This window comes from Cladophialophora bantiana, assembly GCF_000835475.1.
Source record: "Cladophialophora bantiana CBS 173.52 unplaced genomic scaffold supercont1.10, whole genome shotgun sequence".
NCBI lineage: Eukaryota > Fungi > Ascomycota > Eurotiomycetes > Chaetothyriales > Herpotrichiellaceae > Cladophialophora > Cladophialophora bantiana.
Window position 1 is genome coordinate 279,730 of NW_015971584.1, and position 26,607 is coordinate 306,336.

The 26,607-nt window shown below is 52.3% G+C and overlaps 13 protein-coding genes across 13 annotated transcripts; 7 read left to right on the plus strand and 6 right to left on the minus strand.

The window, feature by feature from the left end:
• Positions 1 to 536: 536 nt before the first annotated feature.
• On the plus strand, positions 537 to 1,900 carry Z519_07013 (uncharacterized protein; the record flags this gene model as incomplete). Its single annotated transcript, XM_016764750.1, has 2 exons — positions 537 to 598; positions 652 to 1,900. 2 exons carry the CDS (start codon positions 537 to 539, stop codon positions 1,898 to 1,900), a joined length of 1,311 nt encoding a protein of 436 aa, XP_016618700.1.
• A 224-nt stretch (positions 1,901 to 2,124) lies between these two features.
• On the minus strand, positions 2,125 to 3,299 carry Z519_07014 (uncharacterized protein; the record flags this gene model as incomplete). The annotated part of the gene is made up of 2 exons (XM_016764751.1): positions 2,125 to 3,201; positions 3,255 to 3,299. 2 exons carry the CDS (start codon positions 3,297 to 3,299, stop codon positions 2,125 to 2,127), a joined length of 1,122 nt encoding a protein of 373 aa, XP_016618701.1.
• A 305-nt stretch (positions 3,300 to 3,604) lies between these two features.
• Z519_07015 (NADH-ubiquinone oxidoreductase 49 kDa subunit, mitochondrial) lies at positions 3,605 to 5,141 on the plus strand (the record flags this gene model as incomplete). Its single annotated transcript, XM_016764752.1, has 2 exons — positions 3,605 to 4,336; positions 4,383 to 5,141. The coding sequence occupies 2 exons, from the start codon at positions 3,605 to 3,607 to the stop codon at positions 5,139 to 5,141; spliced, it is 1,491 nt and encodes a 496-aa protein (XP_016618702.1).
• Positions 5,142 to 6,214: 1,073 nt separating this feature from the next.
• Positions 6,215 to 7,560, plus strand: Z519_07016 (calcium/calmodulin-dependent protein kinase; the record flags this gene model as incomplete). Its single annotated transcript, XM_016764753.1, has 3 exons — positions 6,215 to 6,469; positions 6,523 to 6,679; positions 6,731 to 7,560. The coding sequence occupies 3 exons, from the start codon at positions 6,215 to 6,217 to the stop codon at positions 7,558 to 7,560; spliced, it is 1,242 nt and encodes a 413-aa protein (XP_016618703.1).
• A 740-nt stretch (positions 7,561 to 8,300) lies between these two features.
• Positions 8,301 to 10,440, plus strand: Z519_07017 (uncharacterized protein; the record flags this gene model as incomplete). Its single annotated transcript, XM_016764754.1, has 3 exons — positions 8,301 to 8,932; positions 9,053 to 9,209; positions 9,592 to 10,440. 3 exons carry the CDS (start codon positions 8,301 to 8,303, stop codon positions 10,438 to 10,440), a joined length of 1,638 nt encoding a protein of 545 aa, XP_016618704.1.
• Positions 10,441 to 11,427: 987 nt separating this feature from the next.
• On the minus strand, positions 11,428 to 12,692 carry Z519_07018 (uncharacterized protein; the record flags this gene model as incomplete). The annotated part of the gene is made up of 2 exons (XM_016764755.1): positions 11,428 to 12,600; positions 12,669 to 12,692. 2 exons carry the CDS (start codon positions 12,690 to 12,692, stop codon positions 11,428 to 11,430), a joined length of 1,197 nt encoding a protein of 398 aa, XP_016618705.1.
• A 1,065-nt stretch (positions 12,693 to 13,757) lies between these two features.
• Z519_07019 (uncharacterized protein) lies at positions 13,758 to 14,708 on the plus strand (the record flags this gene model as incomplete). Its single annotated transcript, XM_016764756.1, has 1 exon — positions 13,758 to 14,708. One exon carries the CDS (start codon positions 13,758 to 13,760, stop codon positions 14,706 to 14,708), a length of 951 nt encoding a protein of 316 aa, XP_016618706.1.
• A 428-nt stretch (positions 14,709 to 15,136) lies between these two features.
• Z519_07020 (uncharacterized protein) lies at positions 15,137 to 15,546 on the minus strand (the record flags this gene model as incomplete). Its single annotated transcript, XM_016764757.1, has 2 exons — positions 15,137 to 15,423; positions 15,474 to 15,546. The coding sequence occupies 2 exons, from the start codon at positions 15,544 to 15,546 to the stop codon at positions 15,137 to 15,139; spliced, it is 360 nt and encodes a 119-aa protein (XP_016618707.1).
• A 694-nt stretch (positions 15,547 to 16,240) lies between these two features.
• Z519_07021 (uncharacterized protein) lies at positions 16,241 to 17,314 on the plus strand (the record flags this gene model as incomplete). Its single annotated transcript, XM_016764758.1, has 1 exon — positions 16,241 to 17,314. One exon carries the CDS (start codon positions 16,241 to 16,243, stop codon positions 17,312 to 17,314), a length of 1,074 nt encoding a protein of 357 aa, XP_016618708.1.
• Positions 17,315 to 17,998: 684 nt separating this feature from the next.
• On the minus strand, positions 17,999 to 19,531 carry Z519_07022 (uncharacterized protein; the record flags this gene model as incomplete). The annotated part of the gene is made up of 1 exon (XM_016764759.1): positions 17,999 to 19,531. The coding sequence occupies one exon, from the start codon at positions 19,529 to 19,531 to the stop codon at positions 17,999 to 18,001; it is 1,533 nt and encodes a 510-aa protein (XP_016618709.1).
• A 650-nt stretch (positions 19,532 to 20,181) lies between these two features.
• Positions 20,182 to 22,539, minus strand: Z519_07023 (uncharacterized protein; the record flags this gene model as incomplete). The annotated part of the gene is made up of 2 exons (XM_016764760.1): positions 20,182 to 21,990; positions 22,051 to 22,539. The coding sequence occupies 2 exons, from the start codon at positions 22,537 to 22,539 to the stop codon at positions 20,182 to 20,184; spliced, it is 2,298 nt and encodes a 765-aa protein (XP_016618710.1).
• A 521-nt stretch (positions 22,540 to 23,060) lies between these two features.
• On the plus strand, positions 23,061 to 24,068 carry Z519_07024 (uncharacterized protein; the record flags this gene model as incomplete). Its single annotated transcript, XM_016764761.1, has 1 exon — positions 23,061 to 24,068. The coding sequence occupies one exon, from the start codon at positions 23,061 to 23,063 to the stop codon at positions 24,066 to 24,068; it is 1,008 nt and encodes a 335-aa protein (XP_016618711.1).
• Positions 24,069 to 24,087: 19 nt separating this feature from the next.
• On the minus strand, positions 24,088 to 26,385 carry Z519_07025 (uncharacterized protein; the record flags this gene model as incomplete). The annotated part of the gene is made up of 4 exons (XM_016764762.1): positions 24,088 to 25,587; positions 25,641 to 25,852; positions 26,056 to 26,251; positions 26,308 to 26,385. The coding sequence occupies 4 exons, from the start codon at positions 26,383 to 26,385 to the stop codon at positions 24,088 to 24,090; spliced, it is 1,986 nt and encodes a 661-aa protein (XP_016618712.1).
• Between the last annotated feature and the right edge of the window lie 222 nt (positions 26,386 to 26,607).

Consider the following 26,607-nt stretch of genomic DNA (forward strand, 5'->3'; position numbering starts at 1 on the left):
CACGGGCCTCGGTCAAAGCTACCTTCACTGGCAACACAGCAGGCGAGTTACCTTGGCATCAACCGTCTCCTTTGACAAAGAGGGTCCCAACCTGAACCAGCAGTACGGGGTAATCGAAGCACAGGAAGCAACAAGCGTGGTGAAAAAGGCGTGGATTTGTTTTCGAGTTCGTTGCTACGGAGGACTATTAGTGACATAACCGCCAAGATTCGGCAAGGAAACAAAAAAGGCGTCTCTGCCCAAGCCTCGCGCCCAACAACTGTCACGACAAGACTTTTATAGGTGCCATTCTACAAGGCTTGATGCGATATATCACCACACAGGCTGGCGGTGGAGGCTGGACACGCTGTGGCCGCCAGCCAATCTGTATGTAAAGCACAACTACAACGAGGGCTTCCCGGTTGGTCGGCTACCAAGTGGCAACTCCATCGCTAGTTGAAATCTCATCCCAGAGCGATTAAGGGATATCTCGCCTTTGTGCACCCTTGCGAAAGGACAGTCTTTCAAGTGACAAGGCACTCCGCTCTGAATTCAATATGTCAATACCCATCTCGTCACTTCTCACCAATGGCACTCCCACTCCTCCACGCAATCGATGGTAAGTCCCTCATAGCCAGCAAACAGTACGAACGTCTGACCGCGACATGTAAGGATCTACCTTGACCGCACCTTATCGACCACGTCACCGTATGCCGGAGAAGAGTTCGTGCCTGGAGAAGAAACAATCAACGCCCTAGAATCATCACGAGTCTTGGTCATTGGCGCCGGCGGGCTAGGATGCGAGATTCTGAAGAATCTCGCCCTGTCCGGCTTCAAGGACATCCACGTCATCGACATGGACACCATTGATGTGTCCAACTTAAACCGTCAATTCCTCTTCCGGCATTCCGACGTGGGTAAATCCAAAGCCGAAGTCGCTGCAGCATTTGTAGAGAAACGTGTTCCTGGTGTCAAGATCACTCCCTACAACGGTAAGATCCAGGACAAGGACGAAAAATACTACATGCAATTCAAGCTCGTTATTTGCGGACTCGACAGCATTGAAGCGCGCCGCTGGATCAACGCCACATTGGTCGACATGGTCGACATGGAAAATCCCGAATCCCTCAAACCGCTAATCGATGGCGGCACCGAAGGATTCAAAGGCCAAGCACGAGTTATCCTCCCCAGCCTCACATCCTGTATAGAGTGCCAACTATCCATGCACGCTCCCCGCGCCGCTGTGCCCTTGTGCACGCTGGCCACCATCCCGCGCCAACCTCAACACTGCATAGAGTGGGCGCACATCATAGCCTGGGAAGAGCAACGCAAGGGTGAAACCCTCGACACTGACGACCCGGAACACATCTCGTGGTTGTATACGACGGCCCTGAAACGTGCCAACGAGTTCAATATCGCTGGGGTGACGTACTCGATGACTCAGGGCGTGGTGAAAAACATCATCCCCGCAATCGCCTCTACAAATGCCATTATCGCAGCGAGTTGCTGCAATGAAGCATTGAAGATCGCGACGGGATGTGCGCCGTTTCTAGAAAACTACATGATGTACACGGGCGACTCCAACGAAGGAGGCCTCTACACGTACACGTTTGCGGCGGAAAAGAAGGAGGACTGTCCAGTGTGCGGAAACCTCGCCCAAACGCTCACCATCGACCAGGAGTGGACGCTAGAAGAGTTCCTCGCAAGTTTGGCGGAGAGGGCCGAGGCACAACTCAAAAAGCCGAGCATCAGGACCGAGGCGAAGACCTTGTACGTTCAGGCCCCAAAGAGCCTGGAGGAGCAGACGAGGCCCAATTTGGGGAAGAAGATGAGGGAGTTGGTGAGCGATGGGGAGGAAGTTGGCGTCAGTGATGCGGCGTTTATGATAAGTTTCAAGTTTCGGCTGGTGTTCAAGAAGTGAAAATGGGGTGCAGAGCCTCGAGGTCCAAGCTGATTGCCGGAGTCGCTAAGAACGGGAGGGTTGGTGCGAGGGATGGTCAAAGCAGAGAACTTTTCTCGATTTTGCAATCCGAGGTATCTAAGAGGGCCTGCATGCGACGTCCTCAATGCATAAAAACGCCAATAGATGCAGTCATGATCATGTCACATTTCAGTCTCCTGGACTTTTGATCACTCTGTAGTTGATCATTTCTCCATCTCGTCCAACGCCCTCAGCAGTCTCTTCGCCTTCTGTGATAACAGTTCGACACTCTGCAAGAATAGGTCATCGCTCGGAAACTGGCCTGTGCTCTCGACATTGAAAATAAAATGATCCTGTATTCTTCCCAACTTGACTTTCCCCTTGAACTCATCGTGCCGCAGGCATTCCCTTGACACGGTGTCGCGCATGGGGTCTTTGACGACGGCCTTCTCGTCGCCCTCACGGTTGTGGTAGGCTGGGTTGTCCGATGCCGCATCAGAGGGGGTCACACGCTCCAGGTCGATCACGCCAGGGGGAAAGCATTTTTGGAACTTCCGAGCGTCCGCGCCCAGAATTGGTTTTGTGATGGTGATGGACGGGAGGAGGCGATATGTGGCCGTCGCAACGGGTGAAAATTTCGCATGGTCGCCACCAATCCCCAGGTGCGCGTGCATGACCAAGTCAATCTCTTGACCCGGACGTAGTTTTGCAATCAATATATCTGGACTAACGGCCTCTATCGGCTCTTTCGCGAAAAGTTCCTGCTGCGCGCCTTGGGCCATGAATTCAATATGATGTGAGTAGACGTGGCTATTGATGTACTTTTCCTCTGGCTCTGTGGCATTTCTGTCGGCATTTGGATTTCGTTCACATTTAACATTCAGCTTTAGTACGACCGTGTTCGTGTCCATCCGGTCGGTGCCCTGGACACCACTGTCGGCATTCGACTCGACGAAGAAGTCCAACTCTTTGAGGCCCTCGACATTTCCCTTGAGTGGGATTAGTCCTAAGCGATGCGCGAGGACTTCATCTGCAATGACGGAGGTGTTGTTCTGGACGTAGACTTTCTCAATGGCGAGGGTTGCCACTTCGGCGAGGAGGATGCGGCGGAGAGCGTTGGCGACGGAAGCGTCGACACCAACAAGGGAGAAGGTAGCTTCGTATTTTTGATTTTGATGGAAGAGGATTTTCAAGTTGTTCTCGAATCGGACGAGGGACCAAGAGTTATCTTCGCCGGCATGGTGACCAGGAAAGTCTGTTGATGTGATGTTCGTGACGGTCTCGGCGTTGATGCCGACGATCTGAGAGGAAACACTTAGTGATATTACTCCTTCCTAAAGCAGCCGCGACCTACCTTTCGCCTGTCAAGGCTGTCTTGTGAGGGCTGTATGGAAGCCATGGAGAATTGGACGGTCGACTGCGGGATGGTCAAAGTCGCAAAAAACAGAATCAAAAGTTTCTCCAAAAATCGACATTACATAAGCTGGTGGAGACACGTATTTTCTGCCAATCACAACCTGAAATAGCTCGACGTATTGTTAAAGCTATTCTCGCTTCCAAGTCGCTGTCACTGACTTCCGACTTCAGTGGCCAAGGGCACCCTTGGAAGCCGTCTCTGCTTCGATTGATGCCGCCAACCTCGAAGCATCGCCTCGACGACAATTGCGCCTTCTTTCTTTTGGCCTTGTGCCAAACTAGACAAGCATGACTATGGCGGCCTCATTTGTACGAGCCGCGAGCCGGCACTCTCACACCTCCAAACGACTTTGCCTTACGCCGAGTTTGCAACTACCCTCAAGGCAGAGACAGTCGCTCCTTTTCTCCCGCACAATTTCATCGACTGCCCCTCGAAGAGCAGAGCCTAGTAGCACGGGGCACAATCCCGTTCCCAACCCGGAAACTCCTGGCGGTCCCTTAGCCACGACCATCAGTCCCACGGATTCTACCTTTACCAAGCACGTCCAGCAAGACTCCCAATTGATCAATAAAGCCCCGGACCTGAATTTGGGTGATGAATACGAGACAAAGAAGATCCGTCATTATACTGTTAACTTTGGTCCACAACATCCCGCTGCGCACGGAGTGTTGCGTCTGATTCTCGAGCTCAATGGTGAAGAAATTGTGCGGGCAGATCCTCACGTTGGACTGCTGCACCGAGGCACGGAAAAGTTGATCGAGTACAAGACATATCTGCAGGCTTTGCCATATTTCGACCGATTCGACTATGTCTCAATGATGACCAACGAGCAATGTTTCTCTCTTGCTGTTGAGAAGTTGCTCAATATCGACATCCCAGAGCGAGCCAAATACATTCGAACTATGTTTGGGGAGATTACTAGGATTCTAAACCACCTGATGTCGATTCTGTCACACGCTATGGATGTCGGTGCTTTGACTCCTTTCCTTTGGGGTTTTGAGGAGCGAGAGAAGCTCATGGTATGCCAGGATGCTAATTGTCTTGCTACTCGCTAATCGATGATAGGAATTCTACGAGCGTGTCTCAGGTGCACGACTGCATGCTGCATATGTTCGTCCTGGCGGTGTCAAGGCAGACCTTCCCCTTGGATTGCTGGACGATATCTATGCGTGGGCAACTCAGTTTGGTGATCGTATTGATGAGACCGAGGAACTCCTGACAGACAACCGTATCTGGATCGGCAGGACAAAGGGTGTCGGGGTCGTCTCCGCCGCTGACGCCCTCAACTATTCATTCTCTGGTGTCATGCTGCGAGGCTCTGGTGTTCCTTGGGACATTCGAAAGAGCCAGCCGTATGATGCATATGACAAAGTTGAATTCGATGTGCCAGTGGGTCAAAACGGCGACTGTTACGATCGATACTTGTGCCGAATGGAAGAGTTCCGACAGTCTTTGCGCATCATTCATCAATGCTTGAACCAGATGCCCCCGGGGCCTGTCAAAGTGGAAGACTACAAGATCGCGCCACCTCCGCGAGCAGCTATGAAAGAGAACATGGAAGCTCTTATTCACCACTTTTTACTCTTCACCAAGGGCTACACTGTCCCTCCAGGGGATACCTACAGTGCAATTGAAGCTCCCAAGGGCGAGATGGGTGTCTACCTCGTCAGCGATGGAAGCGAACGTCCATACCGATGTAAAGTTCGAGCTCCCGGGTTTGCCCACCTGAGTTGTTTCGATCAGATCAGCCGTGGCCATCTACTAGCGGATGCAGTGGCAATTATTGGCACGATGGATCTGGTCTTTGGCGAGGTGGATCGTTAGAAGGATTTGGGAGGCGGACGAAGGATTTGGAAGCACTGGTGCGGTCAGGGGCTTGGTGGTGCGACCCAAGGCTGGAAGTCCTGACCTGGAAAGCAAGAATACGCCTCTCATTGAGGTTTGAGCAATGCATTCTGTGTATATACTGTGCTAGCCGCATGCCATTCCATTTGTGTCAAAACCCGGCTATCCTCGAACGCGTCCCCTCGCAGAAGTATTCCTGCAATGCTGGGAGGTAGAGGAGCTCGTATAGACACGAACAGGCTTTTTCAGCCCACTAGACTATGGTTACCGGATTGGTGAGTAGCTGATGCCTGAACCCTGCAGCCGGCGCCACAGCCAAAACAGCTTGACCTCAGCTGGGGAGCTTTGAGTCCCTTTGGTGCCTTTGGTAACCCCTTCCACCCCTTCCCAGTTCCTGGGCTCGTGGCCCCTCCAACAGCTCCTCCCTCCTCGTGCTCCGCCACGAAATGGCCCCCAAAAGGTTCCAGGAAAGAAGTGACTCCTGCCAGCCAACCTGCAACTTCCACTCCTTTTAATGCCAGTAATTCCTGCAGATTGGGATGAAATATCTGCGCTGATCTTCCATTCAACCCTGACCGTCCCTTTACTTCTGTCCCGCATCATTCGTGGTCCCGTACTTGACCGGTCTCAATCGCTGTCAGCCGCCGACAGGCCTACCCCGCAGTCACTCGAAGACTTCTACGTGCGGCTGGGTTCACATATCGAGATAAAATAAGAGCTGGAGCAGGACCGTTGAATCTTTCTTTCGGTTCCTATAACAAGGCGCTGTCCTCTTTCTCTCTCTCGCTAGGTCTCAGATCTCGGAGGATTCTAAGACTGTCTGCGCAGGCGCTGGCCTGAACTATTGCAAACATGAGTGCCTGTGAGTCCATGCACGGCTGTTGAAAGGCGCTTCAATATCTTTCGTTTCAACAGTTATTGGTTGTTCTTGTGTGGTTATGGTTACTGTCTTTATCTGCATTCCGGGTTTCAGCACAGATGTCCCGTTCCGCTCCAAAACGATCAAATTCTCGCAAGGCACCAAGACTGATTGTAAATGAACAGTCACAGGTATGATGAACAAGCTGCAGGGCCAGCCGGACAGCTACGATAAGAAAGCCAAGTACCGTTTTGGAAAGACGTTGGGAGCGGGCACATATGGCATCGTCCGGGAGGCCGAAGTTGGTGGAGGAGACAAGGTCGCAGTCAAGATTATCCTCAAAAAGAGTGTCAAAGGCAACGAGCAGATGGTGTACGACGAGTTGCAGATGCTGCAAACCCTAAGCCACCCTCACATCGTTCGGTTTGTAGACTGGTTTGAGTCGAGAGTGAGACCTCCCCCCGGGCGGAATAAATATGTTGCGAGACTAACAAGAGACAGGACAAGTTCTACATTGTGACCCAACTTGCTACTGGTGGAGAGCTGTTCGACCGCATTTGCGACAAGGGCAAGTTCACTGAGAGAGACGCCTCGCAGACAATTAGGCAGGTCCTGGAGGCAGTCGACTATCTTCATGAGCGAAATATCGTCCACCGAGGTGGGAAGAAACCCTTTTTCCGTTTGAATGCCTTCTGACCGACTTCTGTAGATCTCAAGCCAGAAAACCTCCTCTACCTCACCAAAGATCCTGATTCTCAACTCGTCCTTGCCGATTTTGGCATTGCCAAAACACTTGAAGGCCCAGGTGCTGTCCTGACCTCAATGGCAGGGTCTTTCGGCTATGCGGCACCTGAAGTCATGCTCAAGCAAGGCCACGGCAAGGCTGTTGACATGTGGTCATTGGGTGTCATTACTTATACCTTACTTTGCGGCTACTCTCCTTTCCGCTCCGAGAACCTAGCAGATCTCGTTGATGAATGCAAGGCCGGTCGAATTATCTTCCACGAGCGATACTGGAAGGATGTCAGCAAGGATGCAAAAGAATTCATCTTGACATTATTGCAACCAGAACCCAAGCGACGAGCGACGAGTAAAGAAGCACTCAAGCATATCTGGCTGACCGGTGAAACTGCCTCAGACCACGATCTCTTGCCAGAAATCAGATCTTACCTCGCAAAGATGAAGTTGAAGCGCGGCATCGAGCTTGTCAAACTGGCCAACCGAATCGACGCCCTCAAGATGCAGGACGAAGAAGAGCCCGGCTCACCGGACGCAAACGACATACCTGCCAATGCACAGAATGCTGCTGGGTTGGCCGTCAAGAATCAAATCAGGGGAGTTTCTCCTGGACGAGGTCTCGCCACAAACGAAACAGGCGAGAGGAGACCGCTGAGCAATGCTGCGAAGAGTGCAATTTTCCGAGAGGTGGTTTTGGCGAAAGTAAGGGAGATGAAGGAAAAGGAAAAGACAGACAAGCTTGTGGCGGACATTGCAAAGGAGCATGAGAGAAGAAAGAGTTTCTCCGGTGCAAGGTCTTGATGAAAATGAAGATATTGGTGGGAGAGTCGTGAGCCGCAATGGTCAACCACTTTCACCAAAGCCAGATTGATACTGTATCGACAGGCTGAAACGACATGGTTATACACGGTAGCGCCACGATACCCCGTTGTCAGCGGTGATAATGATGGAAGTCAGGATATTATTCATGCGTGACGATAAGTCAGCTTTGCACACGGTGGCTTAACGCCCCTTTCCGGGCTGCCTGTTGAACGATCCAGAAGGACTTGGGGGAAGCATTGTCGAAATCCATACTTTGTCCACACGGTGCAATGTCAATATTTCGTATTCGGACCGCTAGCTGTAAAATGGTTCTCCATCCCCTTATGAATCGAGCAATGATCTTCATCGGATTGAGATCGACCGAAACTTCACCAAGACATTCAGTTGTAGTGTAACATTCTCCTCAATCTTAACAAACATATATACGCTATACGCTACCCTAGGTAAATGCACATGGTTTCTATAAAAAGTTCTATACAAAGCTTCATTTCCTGGTTCTCATCATACCATTACGCCTTCGCCATTACTGGTACACTCTCTCACTGCCTGTAGACCTCAGCAGTGCCGTTGTTTTCCAGATATCCCTTCGCCAAATCAAATTGTATTCGAGCGCTCACTGACGTTTTTCACACCAACTACCCTACTTCGCCCGCCTCTATACCCCTCATTTCTCGATCCCCCTCTCTCGCGAACTTCTATTTCCATCTGTTGGAGCTCGAATGGTGATGGAATCATTCTTCGCAGACCGCGTCTATGCTGTTTCCGGCGGTGCAAGTGGAATAGGCTTTGCAACTTCGAAACTGTTGTTGAAATACGGCGCCAAAGTCTCCGTGGGGGACATACTTATTCCTGGAAATCTCCTTTCAGACCTCACCAAAGAGATCCCCGTCACAGGAACCACAGGCCCCGAGGGAGAAGCACCCGAACACAAACGTATTCTTCTCAGAAAGGTCGACGTGCGGTCTCGCGAAGCTGTCGAATCGTGGATAAATGAGACTGTGGAACGCTTTGGAAAGCTGGATGGGGCGGCAAATCTTGCAGGTACAATCCCCAAGGATCATAATATCGGTGGCATTGAGGATGTAGAAGACGAGCAGTGGCATTTCGTCTTCGATGTCAACGTGCATGGTATGATGAACTGCATGCGGGCGCAGCTCAAATTCATCGGGAAAGATGGAAAAGATGGGCGGAGGGCAGGGGGAGCTGTCGTCAACGCAGGAAGTGGACTGAGTCTTCAAGGAAGGGAATACACAACTGCATACACAGCGAGTAAACATGCGGTACTGGGCATGACGAGGTGTGTGGCAAAGGAGGTTGGGAAGAGGGGAGTCCGTGTGAACTGCGTTGCGCCGTGAGTTATTCACCCCATTCCTTTTCCCCGTTGTCCATTGCCACAAACTGGTATTACCCTTTACCATGAAGGTGGAAGGGATCATTGTGCTAACTTATTGCCATTTGGATCTACTACTAGGGGTTTCACAGACACACCGCTGATGAAACAGTCCATGGCGATATCCGAGGGTTCGGCGTCGGCAGAGGATTTCTCAACCACGGCACTAGGCAGGCTGGCGCAGCCAGTCGAGATCGCAGACACGATCGTCTATCTGTTGAGTGATAAGGCGAGTTTCGTGACAGGAGCGTGTGTCTCTGTTGATGGAGGGTGGTTTTGTTGATCTGCCCGAATAATTGGAGATCCTCCTCCTTTCCCCCCGCTCCGCTTCTGCGACCGAAGCAGTATTTTAATTGTTGATAGAGCGTGCCGAAAGCTAAGCAGAGCTTTATACGAGGTATATCCAGAGACATTGTGGCATAGACGCACGCCTCCATCGGAAATAGAACGGAAGGGTCTCAGCCTTGTCCGCTGTCATTGGCCGACGGTGAAGTCGCCGAGCTTGCCCCGAGGCATAATTTCTTCCGTCTCTCGGGCGCAAGTCAATATTAAGCTTGCTTGCCTTACCCTTTAGCCTCGAATCACACTGTGAATGATGTGCTGCTAACATGCCACCCCAGCGTGCCGTCTGGCGTGCCTCTCGTGCATTTGCCTCCTCAAATCCACCTTCTTTCGCCGCTAGGTACTATTCCTCTGCTCCCCGGCCTGCAACCGAGGAATCCAAGAATGCAATCTCCCCTCGCTGGCTCTCAGACACCAAATCCCGTATTGGACGATGTATCACCTTCGGTCTCTCTCCAAAGCTAGTCGACGAAGCTGGCCGAGTCCTGCAGATCATCGCCCGAGACTGGCGAGAGCTCATTGCAGGCAGCGAGGGATATCTGACCTCGGAGAAAAGAGCAGGCCTACACAGGCAGAACATCGTCTGGGGCGAGCAGGATTCCATGGGCCACGTGAACAACGTGATGTACGTCCGATATGCCGAGAGTGGCCGGTGCAATTGGATCCGCAATTACAGCGGACACATTGACCCGGTGCACAAGAGACAATGGGAAGAACTATTGACATCTAGAGGCATTGGATTAATTCTGAAGAGTATTACCGTCGATTTCAAATTTCCAATGACATGGCCAGATCGGATCTCTGTTTACCACAAGCTTCGGTCGCGTCCGGACGAGTCTACAGAGTCATTGATCCTGGATGTGTTAATCATGTCCGAGGTACGCCAGAGGCCGGCGGCGAGATGCCTGGAAGACGTCGTGGTGTACGACTACAGAGTCGGAAAGAAGAGCACGCTGGAACCGTTTATGCTAGAGCAGTTGAAGAAGACGTTTGATTTGCAAGAGGCCGCAAAGCGGGAGAACCATGCTAAGATCGAATGGATTGAGGAACGCGTGAGGAGCTTGGAAACAGGGTCCTGGGATAGAGATGATGCCAAGGAAGATCTGGGGACCGCGGGAAGACAATAATCATGAATTTTGCTCGGACGAGAAGAACTACAGATTTGAAGGATGTACTGGGCGGCAACCCTCATGGCAAGGCCGTCGGCATCCAGTCCACATTGCAATGCTGAGACTTGCGTGGAATAAAAATACAGGCAGACTCGGCTTCCTCAACAACATCATCGACCAAATTTGTTCGCTTTGGGGATCCTTTGATGGAACCCCTTTGTCGAAGACGAGAACTTTCCCCTTGGGAATTCTCTCCGTCCCAAAACCGACTCAGAGGCCGGCGTGCGTCGTGACGACGATCCGCAAGGGCTCGCTCGCTCACTCGACAGCGTGGGCATCGGGCCGGACTGTAGTTTTATCTACGAGCCCGAAACCTGCCACTCAGTCGCGACACAAGGTCTCAAAAACCTGGCCACCGAAAGCGTTCCGCGGCCGTTGAACGGCACGAGAATCAGCAGTACCGAGAGTCGAGCACCCAGCGACCTCGCGACTCCCACGGACCAGCTGGGCGCAAAAGTCGTCTGTCCCTCTGTTTGTCTGGCTGGACTCTCTGTCACTGCTAAGTGTGGAAGGGGATAAATCAGGGGAATCTGCGCCCTGTCAATAAGCAAAGCGAGGTACTTTGGAGTATTCTGTAAAGAAGTGGTGCCAGGAGCCAGAACCCGCATCTTCGCGGATTAGTCTAATTATCCATACGGCTCGGGACATGAGATATACTCAAAATAATCACGAGGAGCCAAGTCGATATCGCGACAAGTTGAGAATGAGTCCTGGGCGGACGACATATCCAATATATATATATATCTTCCCGACATTGTAAACCCATGAAAGGAAGCCACGCAGTCATGACACGTGGCTATTTCTTTTCTGTCGAGCATTTCGCTGCCCAAGTCGCATTTGTTATCCAACTTCATGGTTTCTGTCTACTCATCCCAAGGCCATCGGCGCTCCAAAGCAATCTGTTTCCCAGAACCAGACGCCTAACCGACAGAAATCCCGCTAACACTACTCTTCTCGGCGATGACTTCTTTTAATACTCCCAAATCTTTTCTTCAATCCTCCACTAAGTCTCTTGCTGATGCTTCCACTTCTTCCGAGCCCTTCGCCTTTGTCCCACCCCGATCGATCTGCCGTGGGGGACACAGGGCCGCTCGAGCTGCGGTTGCGAGTCTTCATTTCAATACTATCATTACCGTTGGATTTCCGCTCCTCATCGGAGATCTTGTGATCCTTAAGCACCTTCTCCAAAGTATAGCTTGGCTCACCCTTGCCTTTGACATCGCCTGGGTGATATTGAACGCCTGGCCAGCGTTTATAGGCGCCACCTTCCGGGCTCCCTTCGATCATCATATTGTCACCTTCTTCATAACTGTAAACGTTTCCGTTACGATCCATATTTCCTGGAGCGTACGCCGCAACGCCGTCGAGCGGTCTGTGGCCCCGCACCGAGTCGATGATTTTCTCCCTGGGAGTTGCTTTAAGAGCTTCGGCATTGGAATTGGCTACTGCCGCGAGCGGACTGTTTAGTGAATTGTTCCGCGCGAACAAAGTAGCATCGTAGGGACCACCATGGTGATAAGCTCCGCCGCCTGTAAGATCAAGCTTGTCGATGATATCCGGTTGGATGTGGTGTTTTCTGGTCGCATGACGTGACCGATCTGCCACGGCTTTCTCTTTTGCCAGTGTGTCAAGAGGTCGGTGAGACATGTCCCCCGGATAGCGCTCAGAGAGAGAACTTCCTCGTCGGCGGCGATCGCCATTGGGGCTCGAGTGGTTTTCACCGCCGAAGGCTTCTTGTCTGTGGCTCGGGGACCGGTGCGTTTGGGGAGACCGCAGGGATTGAGGAGACAGTGAAGAGTGGTTGGTGGTGGTCGGAGAGGTTGCTGAGGGTGGGGGTGAAGGATACGACTGGGGAGGGTATGGGCCTTTGTTGCTTGAGATAGGAGAGTAGCTATTGCTGTTCAATGAAGCGGACCGTTTGATCTCGGCCGTGTCGGTATTGGAAAGGGAGCTCTTGTGATATGGATTTGTCTTGGAAAGGCGCCGTCCTACGAGTTGCTTCGACTGGGGGGAAGGCTTGACCAGAGCAATTGTCGCACCAGGCCGGAAGGTGTTTCCTGGGCCATCTTCTTGAGAAGGATCCGGTGCGTTCAATGGGTCAAGTAGGTATTTCGTAGCCTGAAGCGGAAAGGGTGTCAGCCTCGCGTGCTACTGATCCATTGCGATGTCCCTGGGTAAGTACCTACCCAGTTTTTGTCGCCAGTGTCCATGGTCTCTGCTCACACGAGCGGTCGTCACGGACTGAACCGATGTCTCGTTGGGCAGTCCTGAAAGGAATAGAGAACACAAAACAATTGGAAATTTGCTATCTCAGCTTACACGCAGTCAAAAGATCAAGAGGAGTTCTTTCCCTGTGCATGCATTGAGAAACACCAGGGGCAATCGGAGCTTTGAAAGGAAGCAGAACAGAGCATGGCGGGCAATCAACCCTGCTGTCGATGTCATGGTGGAGAGCAGCCTGAATACCCAGTAGAGGGCCTCTGGGCTGGTAGGCCGCCTTCTACCAGGGTCAGCGGGGCAGCTAGGCTGCCGGCCAACAGGTCTGGGGGTCTGAACTCTACCAGTAGGGTTCGGATTTGGGGGCTTCTAGGGCTTGCCAGGCACCAAGCCACCCAGTCATTGGGCTTGTGCCTCAACGTCATCCACTAAATTAAGCCTAGTGGCCCCATTGTGGTCGTTTGACACTGGCTGGCGGATCTTGCCCCCACTGGAGCCACTGTAGGTTCTTTACATACTCGATACTGTAGGTACAGCAGAGAACGCGCAACCACCATCAACCATCCCATCCACCAGACCACCATCAACTGCGCCACTGCATCGCTGTCTGCACAGCTCTGTACAAGTGCAAGTGCGTGCTCTTGACGGAAGCTCTGAAAAGACATCTTTATGCACGAGGATCCTCGTTCTTTCCGCTTATCCCGGTCTCTGAAAGCATTCTCTGATTTGCACCTGTCGCCTTGTCTCCGGCGAAAACGACTTCAGACAACCTGCACATCTGAGACATTGTCCTCGTCACCACCCTAGCATTTCCACCTGCTTTCTTTCAATCTACCATTCGCCAGCGCTGGTTTGCTGATGTTCCCGGCGAACCCTTTATCTCGGTGATCGTCAAATTTTCCAAGGATCTCAACCTGCTCGAGCCCCGGCTGGACCTCAACTCTGTTCGCTCCCAGGGGAATATCTCATCCTGGCATCAAGCTTCGACACCCGCCTTGGCAGGTACATTGGTCATTGAGCCATGCGGCTTTTCCAAGTTCAACTGCTGAAACTTGATCATGGTGCTTGTCGACTACCCAGATTCAAGCTCTGAGAGCGAAGAACAAGAACGAACGAAACCGACTATCAAGCAAGGCAGTGGGAAACGGAAGGCTGAGCATGTGGAACAAGAGGGACAAGATTTCAACAGGCCCAAACCGTCTCCGCCGCCATTACCCAGCTCGTTCCACTCCCTGTACGCAACCAACGCGAGAAGCTCGACCACCGACGACCCTTCTTTGCATGCCGGTCGCACGCGTCAAGTCCCCCATGTGGTAGGTAACTGGCCCACCCACATCTATCTCGAGTGGTATCCATCAAAATTCTGCCTTGCGACCCTCGATGCCGCGATACGGAAAGCCGCTTCGGTATTGGGGCTAGGACAAGGAGATCAGAGAGGCAATGTCCACAGCTTCTTGCATTCTGAGTTGGGCGTACAGTTACCTCTCCACATCAGTTTGTCTGCTCCCCTCGTGTTGAAGACGGAGCAAAGAGATCAGTTCCAAACCAGCCTCGAATCAAAGTTGAGCCAGGCCCGTATCCGGCCTTTCACGGTCGAGGTTTTAGGACTCGACTGGGTAGCGAATCACGTCAAAACAAGGTTCTTCTTGGTTTTGAGGCTCGTGAAGCCTGAAAACGATGAATTAAACAGGTTGTTATCAATATGTAATGCGACTGCCCGGCAATTCGGTCTGCCTTGTCTCTATGCAGACTCGCGCGATACCCCTACAAGCCTTCTGTCCCACTCGAAGAGAAAGACGGTGCCCGAAATGACTGATAAGTCGGATGCCTTTCACATCAGTATAGCATGGACTCTTCATGAGCCTGATGACCAAAGCAGGCAAGAACTTATCCGCCTCGCAGATGACCAGTTGCGGGCTTTGAAGGCGAGCTTCCTGCTTCTCAAGCTGAAGATCGGGAATGCTGTGATCGATAGTCCTTTCGCTATCGGCCGTGATGGAGACAGGTGATGACTCTGATGTTGGTGGTCTTGTCTCGGGCCAAGCGGAGTCTCCTGCGTCTCTCTTTCTTCAGGCGCAAGGTTTGGCCCGAGCCGTCCTGCTCTATGCCCGAATGCAAGGACACAATCCAACCCCTTCGCCCCCAAGACTTGCCGGGAATTTGTCGTCGCTTTCTCGACGCATACAGGTTTCTCGACTCTGCGGCTTTCCTCAAGCAGCCACGCATCTCAGGTGGGCGCTCAGCGATATCGTAGTTTCGTGAAAGGCGATCTCTCAGGGCACGAAGAAGCCATAGGACCCCTCAGTAACCATGACTGAGACACCTTGCTGTCTTTCGATCTATGACTTGCGAGGAGTCAGATGAAGAGCAAACCTGCCAATGTGACACAGATTCGTAATTGAGGTGTCGAATGTAATGCCAGATTGGAAGCGATTCCTCAGCTCTTCAACAGCTTGTTCCTCTTTTCTCTTCGCTTCCTCCTCTCGACTAATTTCTTGTGCATTTTCTCCGCCATCTTCTCGTAACGCTCCTTCTCCTCTTTGGCTTTTCTCCTGTCCTTGATGGCCTGGACACGTTGGGTCCGTTCGGCTTCTTTTTCCTGCTTCATTTCTTGTTCGCGAGCTTTGGTGGCCTGTTTGAGTGCCTCTTGTTCTTTTCGTTTGGCATAGGTCGTCTGGCCGGCAGTCAGGCGGAAGGGTTTCTTAGGAGCGTGCCAGTTCTTGCCTGTTCATTGAGTGAGTTTCACCGAATAGCTTGCAACAGACGCACTGTACCGTTGACTCTCATTCCGATCTTTTGGACAGATTCGGTTGCAGGCTTCGCCATCGAAGATTCTGCTGCGGTCATTGTAGCCCCAGTTGGTGACAGCTGGTCGACAAACATATCTCCAGCACTGCCTCTTCCCGTAGTGGCAGCGTGCTGTATTACCCTCCGAAGCTCAAAATCAAAGCGCAGTCCCTTCAAGGCTTGCGGTGGGTGCGGTTGCAGCGGTGGTTGGCGAATATATTCCCTAGCTTATCGAAAATTACGGCAGAGCGGAAATGTTGCTGTCTGGCACCGTGAATTTTGCTGCCCAGCATGGGAGTTTTGCTTGCGTCGCGCAGGAGTCGTCTTAATACTTCGAATAATACCCTGGATGAGCCTCTCGTTTTGACCCTGTCAGACATTCCACGCGGTCGGCACATGAGGCCTTTCCCTCCACGTCGAATTTTGCCCGCAAAATGTTTTTTTTTGCCTTCACTCCACTCCTCGAGTACAACTGGAGCCCCCCTCGATTGCGAGGTTAAAAGTATGAATGCAAAACTTCACAACCGTTTTGAACGGTTTCTATTCTCTGCTATAAATTGCCAGTCCTGTGCTTGATCCTCGAACAATTTCCTCTGCCCGTTGGCCTGCTGGCGTGTCACTGCGTTTGAAAGCTCCGCTCCGATTTCGCACGACACCGCCCTCCCTTGGCTTCAGCGAGCCCCTCTCACACATATACTTCAACATGTTACTACGATAGCATTCCTTGTTCCGGCTCCTCATACTCTCTCCCTGCATGGCAGCCTTCAAAGATGAACTGCAGTCAGTCTCTGGCTTCGACCGGAGCAGTTCTCACAAACCAAGCACATCCACCCACCAACAGTCAGAGCGCCTGCTCACCCCTCCAAGCCAGAGCCTGGAAGCGCTTAAGGACATAGTCTATGGATCAACAGCTGGAATTCTAGGGAAGTTCGTTGAATATCCGTTTGACACGGTCAAAGTGCGACTCCAATCCCAATCTCACGAGCCTGGCGCAGCCCGGTTACAAGGTCCCCTCGACGCCTTCTCTGCAGCATTTCGGTCCCCCGAGGGGCCTTTTGTGTCTCTGTATAGAGGCATCAGTGCCCCTTTGGTCGGCGCTGCGATAGAAACCTCCTCGTTGTTCTTCAGCTATCGAATCGCTCAACATATCGTCGTGGCAGCAACTCCTTCCCTTCGCGCTCAACGAGATCGAAACCCTCATGGCAAAATCGAACTCCCTTTTTCTTACCTCCTTGCTTGCGGCGCCGCCTCAGGAGCTTTTACGTCCCTTCTCCTTACTCCTATCGAGCTTATAAAATGCAAGATGCAAGTCCCCTTGGCCCCGTCCGACCTTGCCTCGAAGTTGGGCTGCACAACAGCCCGCTCTCCCGGGCCCCTGCAACTCATCACCACAATCTTCCGCACCCAAGGCCTCCTCGGCTTCTGGCATGGCCAGCTGGGCACCCTCATTCGCGAAACAGGCGGTTCAGCAGCCTGGTTCGGCTCTTACGAGGGTGTTAAAATGCTGTTCCTACGCTCCGACCCTACCCTGAACCACGTATCAGATGTTAAGGTGTGGCAGCAGATGGTTGCAGGAGCAGCGGCGGGGATGTCGTATAATTTCGTTTTTTATCCGGCCGATACGATCAAGTCACGCATGCAAACGTGCAGTACCGATGTCGTTGCTGGGCAAAAGAGACTCACGTTTCTATTGACGGGCCGAGAATTATGGCGGGAGCAGGGACTCAAGGGGTTCTATCGTGGTTGTGGAATAACAGTGTTTCGCGCGGCGCCCAGTTCAGCGATCATTTTCAGTATCTACGAGGCGTTGCGGCGATATCTTGGTTGAACATGTGGATATGAGCGAGAGCGGGCAACCGATCATTCTCTCTTCCCATAATGGCACTTCAACAAGGCAGGAGATTACCAACAAGGGGGTGCTAGAATCTCCTGAAATGTGGCCATACATATGCCCTGAGAGCTAGACTCGAAGTCTTCCCCAAGCAAGAGGGGACGCGACCCCAACATGTGTTGGCTTCGTCGGTGACTCGAGTCAGATCAGCGCGAAGACGTGGAATAGGCTGGGCCACAATATTACCCATGGTCTGAAGAGACGATTTGACGCGAAAACAAAGATTTGGATTCGGCATATGGCGGGCTTTAGAGCTGAGGGGGAAATCTCGACATCAAGATCACAATCTTGCAACATTTTCAAAAAAATCCAAGCATGCATTTCTAAGGCGACGCCTGATACCCCAATAGACACAGAAGGAATTTCGGTCACTGGACCATGTTTATTTGAGCTAGGCAACATATTCGGCATGGCGGGAAACTGGTTTTGGTTCATGCATTCTTCAGCGATAGACCATCACAGACAAGCTTGAATATCCAAAGGAGATATTCCATCTGGATCTACTTCATGTCCATCTCTGATCAGTCTTGATCTATGCGCCATGTCATCCACTCGAAACCATTCTATCTTTTCTTGGTCTCGGCGCCTCGTCTAGGGCAGAGGGGCCTTTATTCCTCATACTCACAGTCCGCCGTCAGCGTTGTCATCGGAGTCGGTCTTACCTTGAAAGTCCTCGACAAGATCATCCGGACAATAAAGCCATGCCCACTGCTCAAGGACGGCCATCTTAAAGTAGGCCTCCTCGTCATGCTCGACCCCGTCATGCTCGTGCTCATGCCGGTGCCCAGCCCGAGCCTGCTGGAACCTCGCGAGAGATCTGTATATTTCGCCATCGTTCAATTTCCGCTGTTCTTCAATCGGTAACCGCAGATTGTGCATCTGCTGCGTCAGCTGGAGGATCCGGTCGATCCGATCTTGTCTGCGCGCGTGCCATGTCTGCAAGGATTTCCTTAGTCTCTCATCGACTTCGATGCTACTCTTCACCACTTTTGACCCCCTGGCATCGCTTCCAGCATGACTGCCGACGTTGTCGAACGTGAACACGGCTTTGAGGACACGGGCGAGCATCCAGCCGTCTTCGAATGCCTGGTTCGCCCCCTGGCTGCTCGTAGGCGGCATCGCGTGCGCAGCGTCTCCCATCAGAATTACCCTCCCACCTCCTCCGCTATCGTTGGCGGTTCCGCCTCCCTCGCCGTTGCTGCCGTCGAGATTCTTGCTAGAAGAAGACCACCATCTCTCCAGCTTAGGCAAAGTCTGCAGCGGCCAGATATATGTGCTTCCCAGCACGATGTTATCCACCGCGCGCTGGACGATGGGTACTCGGTTCTCGTAACCCTCGCGGAGGAAGTCGAGGTGAAAGTCTTGATCCGCGGAGAGGCGGGCCCATTCCTCGCGCGTCTGGGGTAGAAAGGGACGCTGTGTGCCTGCTAGAAGCTCACTGGCGTCAGAGAGCTGCGGGCCCAGGAGGAAAGCGCCTGCGCCGTTGCGGCCTTCGAGTATGGCGACAGTGTCGAGCCCATCATTTCCGTCCGCTCCTCCACCACCAGCGCCATTGAGGGACGATGCTTTCACGGCGCCGCAGACCACGAGGACGCCGTTATATTCAGGCCTGAATTGCGGAAAGAGCACTGTGCGGATTTTGATGTGTATCCCGTCTGCAGCGACGAGGATGTCCGCGTGAGCCATGGTCCCGTCTTGGAATTTGAAGTGCACTCCATCATCCTCCTGCCCATCGTCGTCCTCGGACAGCAGGATCTCGGAGAATTTCTTGCCGGAGACAACGTCGATGCGCCTCTCGGCGCACGCCGTCGAAAGCACCTTGAGAATCACGTTCCGATACGCCCTCAGCGCATCATAACCAAACAGCTCACGAGAACCCAAGTAGAAACAACTGTCTTCCGGCTCGCCTTCCGCGTCCCTGATCTTGACGGCCGGAAAATTGTACACTTGCTCACGCAGCTGGGCATATGCGCCGTATTTGTCGAGGATGCGCAGGCTGTCGGGCGACAGCATGACCGCGCCGGCGAAGCGGCCCCCGGTCGAAGCGGCCTGTTCATATACTGTGCACTTGATTGAGTGTACGTGCAGGGCAAGCGCCATTTTCAGGCCGACGAGGCCGGCGCCGATGATGGCGACGTGAAATTGGGAAGTCATGGCAGCTGCTGGTGCGCCGACGCCCGAGATAGATACCCAGGTGTAGGCGGAATTGCGTGTATCCTTGGTTGATGTCCCTGCTGCTCAGACGTGCCTGCCTACTAGATAACTAACCAGCGCTGCTGGAATCAGGGGCCTTCTCAGCCTTGCGTCGATTGCTCGTTGGCGGGACACCGCAGCCGCGCTGGTAGTTATCAAGCTTTACTCTACCTGGGAGTGAGTACGTGTTACAACGACGGATTCCTGAAGATGGTTCCCCGAAAGCTTTTCAAGTTTCGAATCAGCCAGGTCCTCGGAGATCCTTGACTTGACGGTAACCACTAATTAGTCCTGTTCAGATATATACGAACATGCGACAGGAGGGGGACAACGGTTCAGGGACAGTGCTGACCTGACTCTGAAGGATACGAATGGGCGTGCTGTCAGACGCCCGATGATGATATTGTTCAACGGAGTAAGCCTTGTGAGAATCGGGATGTGGACAGAGCATACTCGGCATATACGAGTCGAGCTTCCTAGATAGAGATAGATGACTGAGTGACTGGCAGGTACACTAAATAAAAAGTTGAAAGAGGTTTCCGCCAAAGTGGCCTTCAGTGTGATCCATTGGCATTGACGTTGGCATTGACAGCGGAGAAAGGTCATATCATTCAAGTACCACTAGTGCCACCACGGGCTGACGACTCGTCCAAACCGAAACATTCGAAAATGTCGATCTTTGGAAAGCTCTCCCACACCGGATCGAAGTTGGTCCCAACGTAGTGGGACGTGGAATTGTAATAATCAGCCGCCCCATTGACAGGCTCTGAACGCGGCTCGTCTACCGGGGCCACAACAATCTGAACATTCGCGCGCTCCAGCTCGACTCGACAGTCGCGAGCTAGATCTTGCAGTCTCTCCAGGATCATGCTTTCCTTGCTCTGTTCGGGATGTTGTGATGGTAGCAAAGACGTTAGGATGATGTTGTAGTAGACAATGTCTTTGACTTTTGAACCCCGATACGGTAGGCGACGGGTCATTGGCTCTAGTGTGTCTTTGGCTGCCCATATTAGGCTGCTTTGGGTATACGAGGGTGCTTTGACGATCCCATCGGTCGGGATATTCGGGGACGGCGTTGGATGGGTGCACGCCGCCGCACCACTGGCCTGCGCGGCGGAGTTGAGCTTCTTGATCTCGAGACAGAGTCCCAAAATAGCCTGACCCAGTTCCTGTCTGTAGCATGTGTAGAAGAAATCCCAGTATCCTTGCGGTTGAGGAACGTTGAGCTCAGAGTATTGCGGGTCGAAGAGGTCTTGATAGTTCGCGAGCATGAGACAACTTTGAAGGTATCCAGCCCTCGCTTCTCGCTCTAGCTCATTGGTGCCCGGTGAAAGAATGCAACACGAGTATAGGTGCATCAAGGGTCGCCTGATGCTGATATCCAGCTCCATCCGGGCCATCAATCGAGGTGGAGTCTTGCTTGCAGCATCCCCTGTGTAATTGAAGCGTAAAGGCGGAGGAAGCTCTTGGAGCACTTTTTCCAGGTACCGCGTGTGCTGAAGGATGTCTTCAAATTTGACATGGGTAGCGTCGTCTATTTGTTTGCAAGCTGCGACCCGGCGAGGAAATGATTGAGCGAGGAGATATTGACATAAGCCATCAGTCCAGTCCTTGGTAGGTCGCGATTGGGGCAATATCTCCATGCCCTCGAAAATTTCTTCATCGTTAACATTTCGCGGGGGCTTTGAAGTGTACGAAGGGACGAGGCATGGCATCTTGCACAGAATCGACAGCATCAGGTCGCACTCAATAATGGTCATCCAGTTCCGCCTCCGGAGTTCGCCTTCGAACACGCTGATGCCCGGTATGGTCGTAGGGTCTTGGTCCATCTTCATGACCAAGGCATCTCTCAGAAGCTCACCATTCATTCGGAACAGATCATCCATCGGATCCAACTTTAGCCAGCTGCAGATGAGAAGGAGCATTTTAATCTGCAAAGAGGGCAGGCGATATCTCTCGTTGTTCCCTAGGTCTCGAAGAAAGTTCTTCATGAATTGCAGTGCATCATCAGGCTTGATGACCAAACACGCTCGGGCTACTTCGCATTCTCTATGAGTGCCAAGGATAACAGCGACTGCCAGGACCCCGACCAGCTGCTGGATAAAGCCAAACCTGCAAGCGTGCTCACCCTCTGCAAAGAGTATTCTCAGTTGGTCTCTGAATTCGGGCCAATGCAAGATTCGAAAACAGTGTTCCATGTTGTCGAAATAGAGGATCGCTAGTTTTTCGCACACGTCGAATGACGGCAGCTGTAGAGGGCATTGAATGATCGAGGAGACTGAGGGCGACTGGCCTCGTTGTGCGCGGTGATTTTTCTCGACAGAGTAGTGTAAGTCTTTCAGCCTTCTTCGCAACTCAATCATATCAGGAGTAGTCGAATCATTTTGCAGCTTGAGCATGAACGTACAAGCATCGCTGAACTATCTAGGTCAGTCTCGAGGGTAGCAGAAGGCTATGGGCCGAATCCTGTGCAGACTCACCTGCAAGCTCATTTGAGTGGGCCTGTTCAAGGAGTGTACAGGATGAACAAGGCCATCTGAACCGGGATCAGCCGGTGGACTCTGACGAGCAAGTGGCTCGCCATTCCGTGCGGTGCTTAGAGCCAGTAAAGCCTGCTCTAGCCTGGACACCCTCTCCTGTAGATCCTCAATGACACCCTGCCTCGCTGGAGGGAGCGTTTGGCAGAAAGGACCGTTTCGTGCCAGGTCACTTTCAGGTCCATCAATGGTAGCAGGTGGAACCAGACGCTGCCGCTTGGTCGGTACACTCCGAGTTGCTGAGTAGTCGGGGTTTGGCTCGGGTTCCTGACCGGCCTGGTATTCGCATCTGCCCGGGCGTCCGATCTTGACACATTGCTGACAGGGATGCGAGCGGGAACAACGCAGTTTTTTGCGTCTACACTCCAAGCAAGAAATTACCGGCCTCGGTCGCTTTGCTGGGGCAGGATGAGCAAGACTGGACTCTGACATGTCTGATGTGGTGGAGAGAGTATGAAGCTGTGGGCACTCATACTTGATAATGGAGGAGTCTCGGATGTTCGAGTCGACGTTGAGGGAGGGCCAATGCAATCTTCAAGCCCCTATTTGCGCGTAACAAATGATGTATTGAGTGGTTGTAACAGGACAGGGGATACCTAGGGTACAGGTACGTATGAAAAGAAAAGAGCGTCAAATACCAGAAAAGATGCGGTGCTCCAAATCATCTGACGAGGACGGAATATGGAGCATGTACGTACCGACCTCGCGACCTCGGCTGGCCGCTACAATTGCTCTACGCCATTCAATCCATCATGTGCTGACAGCTGCCTGCGCTCGCTCTTCTAAGATTATGTTGTTACTTTTGAGCCGGTTTTAGAAAGAGCTTGATGTTCATCTGCAGGAATATAAAAACTGCTGGGAACACTATCCAGGTCGTCATCGCTCGGCATAGACCGTCCATCTACACCAACTACCACATTCCCAGGCATCGGGCTTCCGATTCCCGGCCAAGCATGGATCCCAAATTGAGGAAGATCATCGAACTCATCGAGTCAAAGAAGAAACCATCGCATCCTTGGAATCGACAGGAGAGATTTAATCAGCCGTACTTCTCCTTCTCGCCCGAGACAGCTTCATGGCAGCAGGTCACTCCGTCCAAGAGCGCTCCACAAGGACCAAACCTCTCTAGATTTATGCTTCTATCATGGAATATCGACTTTATGCTCCCGTTCACCGACGAACGGATGCGGGCTGCTCTCAAGCACCTACAATCTCATGTCGAGGGCACTTCGCTCCCTAGTGTCGTCATGCTGCAAGAGATGCTGGAGACCGACCTGGCCCTGCTGCAAGCCGAGCCCTGGATTCGAAGCAACTACCACTTGACAGATATAGATAATAAGTACTGGGAGTCGGGCCACTATGGTACCTGTACCCTCGTGCCAAAAGACTTGCCCATCACCTCCGTCTTCCGTGTCCATTACGAGCAGACCGTCATGGAGAGAGACGGGCTATTTGTCGACGTGGATTTTGGCAACAGCCAGATCATCCGCATCTGCAACACGCATCTGGAGTCGTTGATCGCAGATCCGCCAAAAAGACCTCACCAGCTAGCAACGGCCGCAACATGGATGCATGATCCAGAGACAAGCGGCAGCGTCCTCGGCGGAGATCTGAATGCAATCCAGGACTTTGACAAGACACTCCATTCGGACAACAATCTCTCTGACGCCTATCTGACACTTGGAGGGAAGGAGGACACCGACGAAGGATATACCTGGGGCCAAATGGCTCCGACAAGGCTGAGGAACATGTTCGGGTGCAGTCGAATGGACAAGCTGTTCTTCTGTGGACAGGTCAAATGCGAGAAATTCGAGCGTTTCGGCATGGGTGTTGAAGTGGATGAAGAGAGCGTCAAGCAGGCTTTGATCAAGGAAGAAGGAATGGAGGCAGGCTGGGTCACTGACCACCTGGGCGTGAAAGCTGAATTCAGCGTCGATAAGGCGTCGAGCTCAAAGATCTGAGGCTGCCTAAAAGCATGATTCAGGCTGCGACAAGTCCTGACCCTAAATTGGATTTCTCAATCACGCCTTCCATAATGCTTCTCCCACTAATGATGCCGGTGGTGCAAATCACAATCTTCTTCCTCTGTCCCGATTCGGCCAATTTCCGTCCGATGAATCTCAACGCTGCAATCTCCGTGAAGGTGATACCTCCCACAAACATGACAAAGAGAGTCTTCCAGTTGCCCGTGCCCGCCAGTGCAGCTTTTGCTCTGGCCGCCTTCTCGTCCGCTGGCTTCTGAGCTATATTAAACGTTGGACCCCTGGCAGACTTCAAGATGTCCTCAAAGCCCGTCCATCCTGTACTAGAAGGAGTGAGGGGCAGAGGCGACTTGTGCAGGGTTTGGAGATACTGTTTTTGTAAGATGCACTGCACAAGGCGTATGCTTAGGGGAGCGTAGCCGGAGTACACGTAAGCGATATCCTCCGGGTCTTGTTCATTATACTCATCAATAATCAACCTCAATTCTTTGCGTAGATAGCCGTAGTTTGTCTTCGTGCCCCTTTCCGACGGGGCCCCTGCGCCGCCGACGGGGAGAAGTAAAGCTGAACTGGATGAGCGGGGCTGGAGGAGTTCCATGGTCTGCAACTTGTCGAGCGTCAAGAGATGTTGGAAGCCGTAAGCGTGTAGGATCTGCCGGCGGAACGACTCCAAGTCCTTGGGTCGCAGACCACCAGCTATGGTTGATTCGAGGCAGAGAAGGCGGAGGATGGTAGATAGGGGAGTATCTCGGGCTATCAGCTCTTCGATAGTGTCGTGTTGGTAGATTGGGTCTGTTCCGGCTGCGATATTCTGCTGTACCTCCAATTCGCGGTTAAAAGTCTCGGAGCGAGTGTGCTTACTCATGTCGTCTGCAAGATTCGTGTGAATGGCGAGGGACTGGTGCTCTTGCTGGAAACCAGGCAGTTTGTTGACAAAGTCTCGGAGCTCGTTGATGCCGCGAGCAGTGTGGCGACCTTCGTAATCTGACTCTAGACGCCTGGCGATTTTGTTCAGATGGGGGCCGATCAGAGCGAAATTGGAGGAACGTAATTGCTCATACAGCGAGTCCGATGAGTCGAGCTGGATTCTGCGCTTGAGACCTTGGCGAATGGCTGGAGGCGGAGATGTCGAGGAAGAACCGGTCTGCGATCGCTGCTGGGGAGCGGCGCCAATGACAGCGGAATCAACTTCTGCACGGTTGTGTTTGATTCCAACTAATTCGTCGATCAAGCCTTCGTATGTCAGTTGTGTCAACAGCACTGTGGCAAAATCGACATCCCGATCGATAATGATCAGCTGCTCAATCGAGGTACTAGGCATGCTGGTGTACTGTGTTGCAGCGTCGTCCGCGTCAAGCTCCTTTCTCCCTCGGAGTAGAAGGTTTGCAAGTTGTCTAGCGTTGTCCCCCTTGCCCAAAATCCGTGGAAACAAACCATGTCGCTGTTGGATCTGCATCAGGGCTTTTGAAGCAAGATAAAGTGGGGAAGGATCGTGTCTCTGTGAAGGTGTCAGAAAGGCTAAGCTTCTTTCCCTCGAGCCCGCGAACAAACTAGATATAAATCATTGAATGCCTCGTCCATCTCCAGTGAGAGCATGTCATCTTCCAAAGGGAGGAAGTATATGGGGAGCTCCGAGACATTGACATCCCCCAAAATCCCTTCATCTTCCAGAATCCTGTTCGACACTAGGGTTCTCCGAGGAACCCAGCATACAGAGATTTCGTGCTCGACCGAGCCATTCCTCTGGAGTTTCTTGATTTGATCTATGTCATTTGATGTCAGCAGGTGCTGATATCCTCTATCACGTACGCAAATGAAGAGGACCGTGGAAAAGGAGACGCTGCTGTTATGACTTGAACTGTCGATATTGGGAGCTAGACTGACAGCAAGGCACAGAAGAAATGATCCACGCAGTCTCCTTGTAAGTCCCATATGAAAAGAAAATGACAGCCTTCCCAAGACATACCTGCTACAGATTGCACCAAGCTGGCTTTCTCTCCATGGACGAGGTATACGACGTTCCTTTGTGACGAGTCGGTGTTGCCATTTTCGAGTTCGAAGACTTTGTCCACGCCATATTCCTTCAGTATTGGGAATTGGACAAAAAGACTGAGGATGCCAGTCAGATCTCTCCCAATGACCAAGTTCTTCTTGCCGCGAACCTAATCGAGTGTTAGCATCGAGACACGGGTCCCTGAAAGGCACCCTCCTTACTCACACCTTCAAGCAACCCAAGGAGCTCCTTTCTGGCTTTGTTCCGGAGATGCTCCGCTTCTTTATCTATGTTCGGGGCCATGAGGCCGATCTTCGGATCGAGGCTTTATTTCATGTTTGGTAGCAAGCTGTAGCAATCTGCTAACTAGGATCAACGTCAAACCGACCAAGTTTCACGCAACTCGCTCGCTCAGAAAAGTGTTTGGCTTGGTGACAAACTAGCCAAGGCCCCGAGACCGAAAACGCAACCCCATTGGACGAGGCGCCGTTTCGGCGGAGTGAGATCAAATCCGCAACTAGAGTC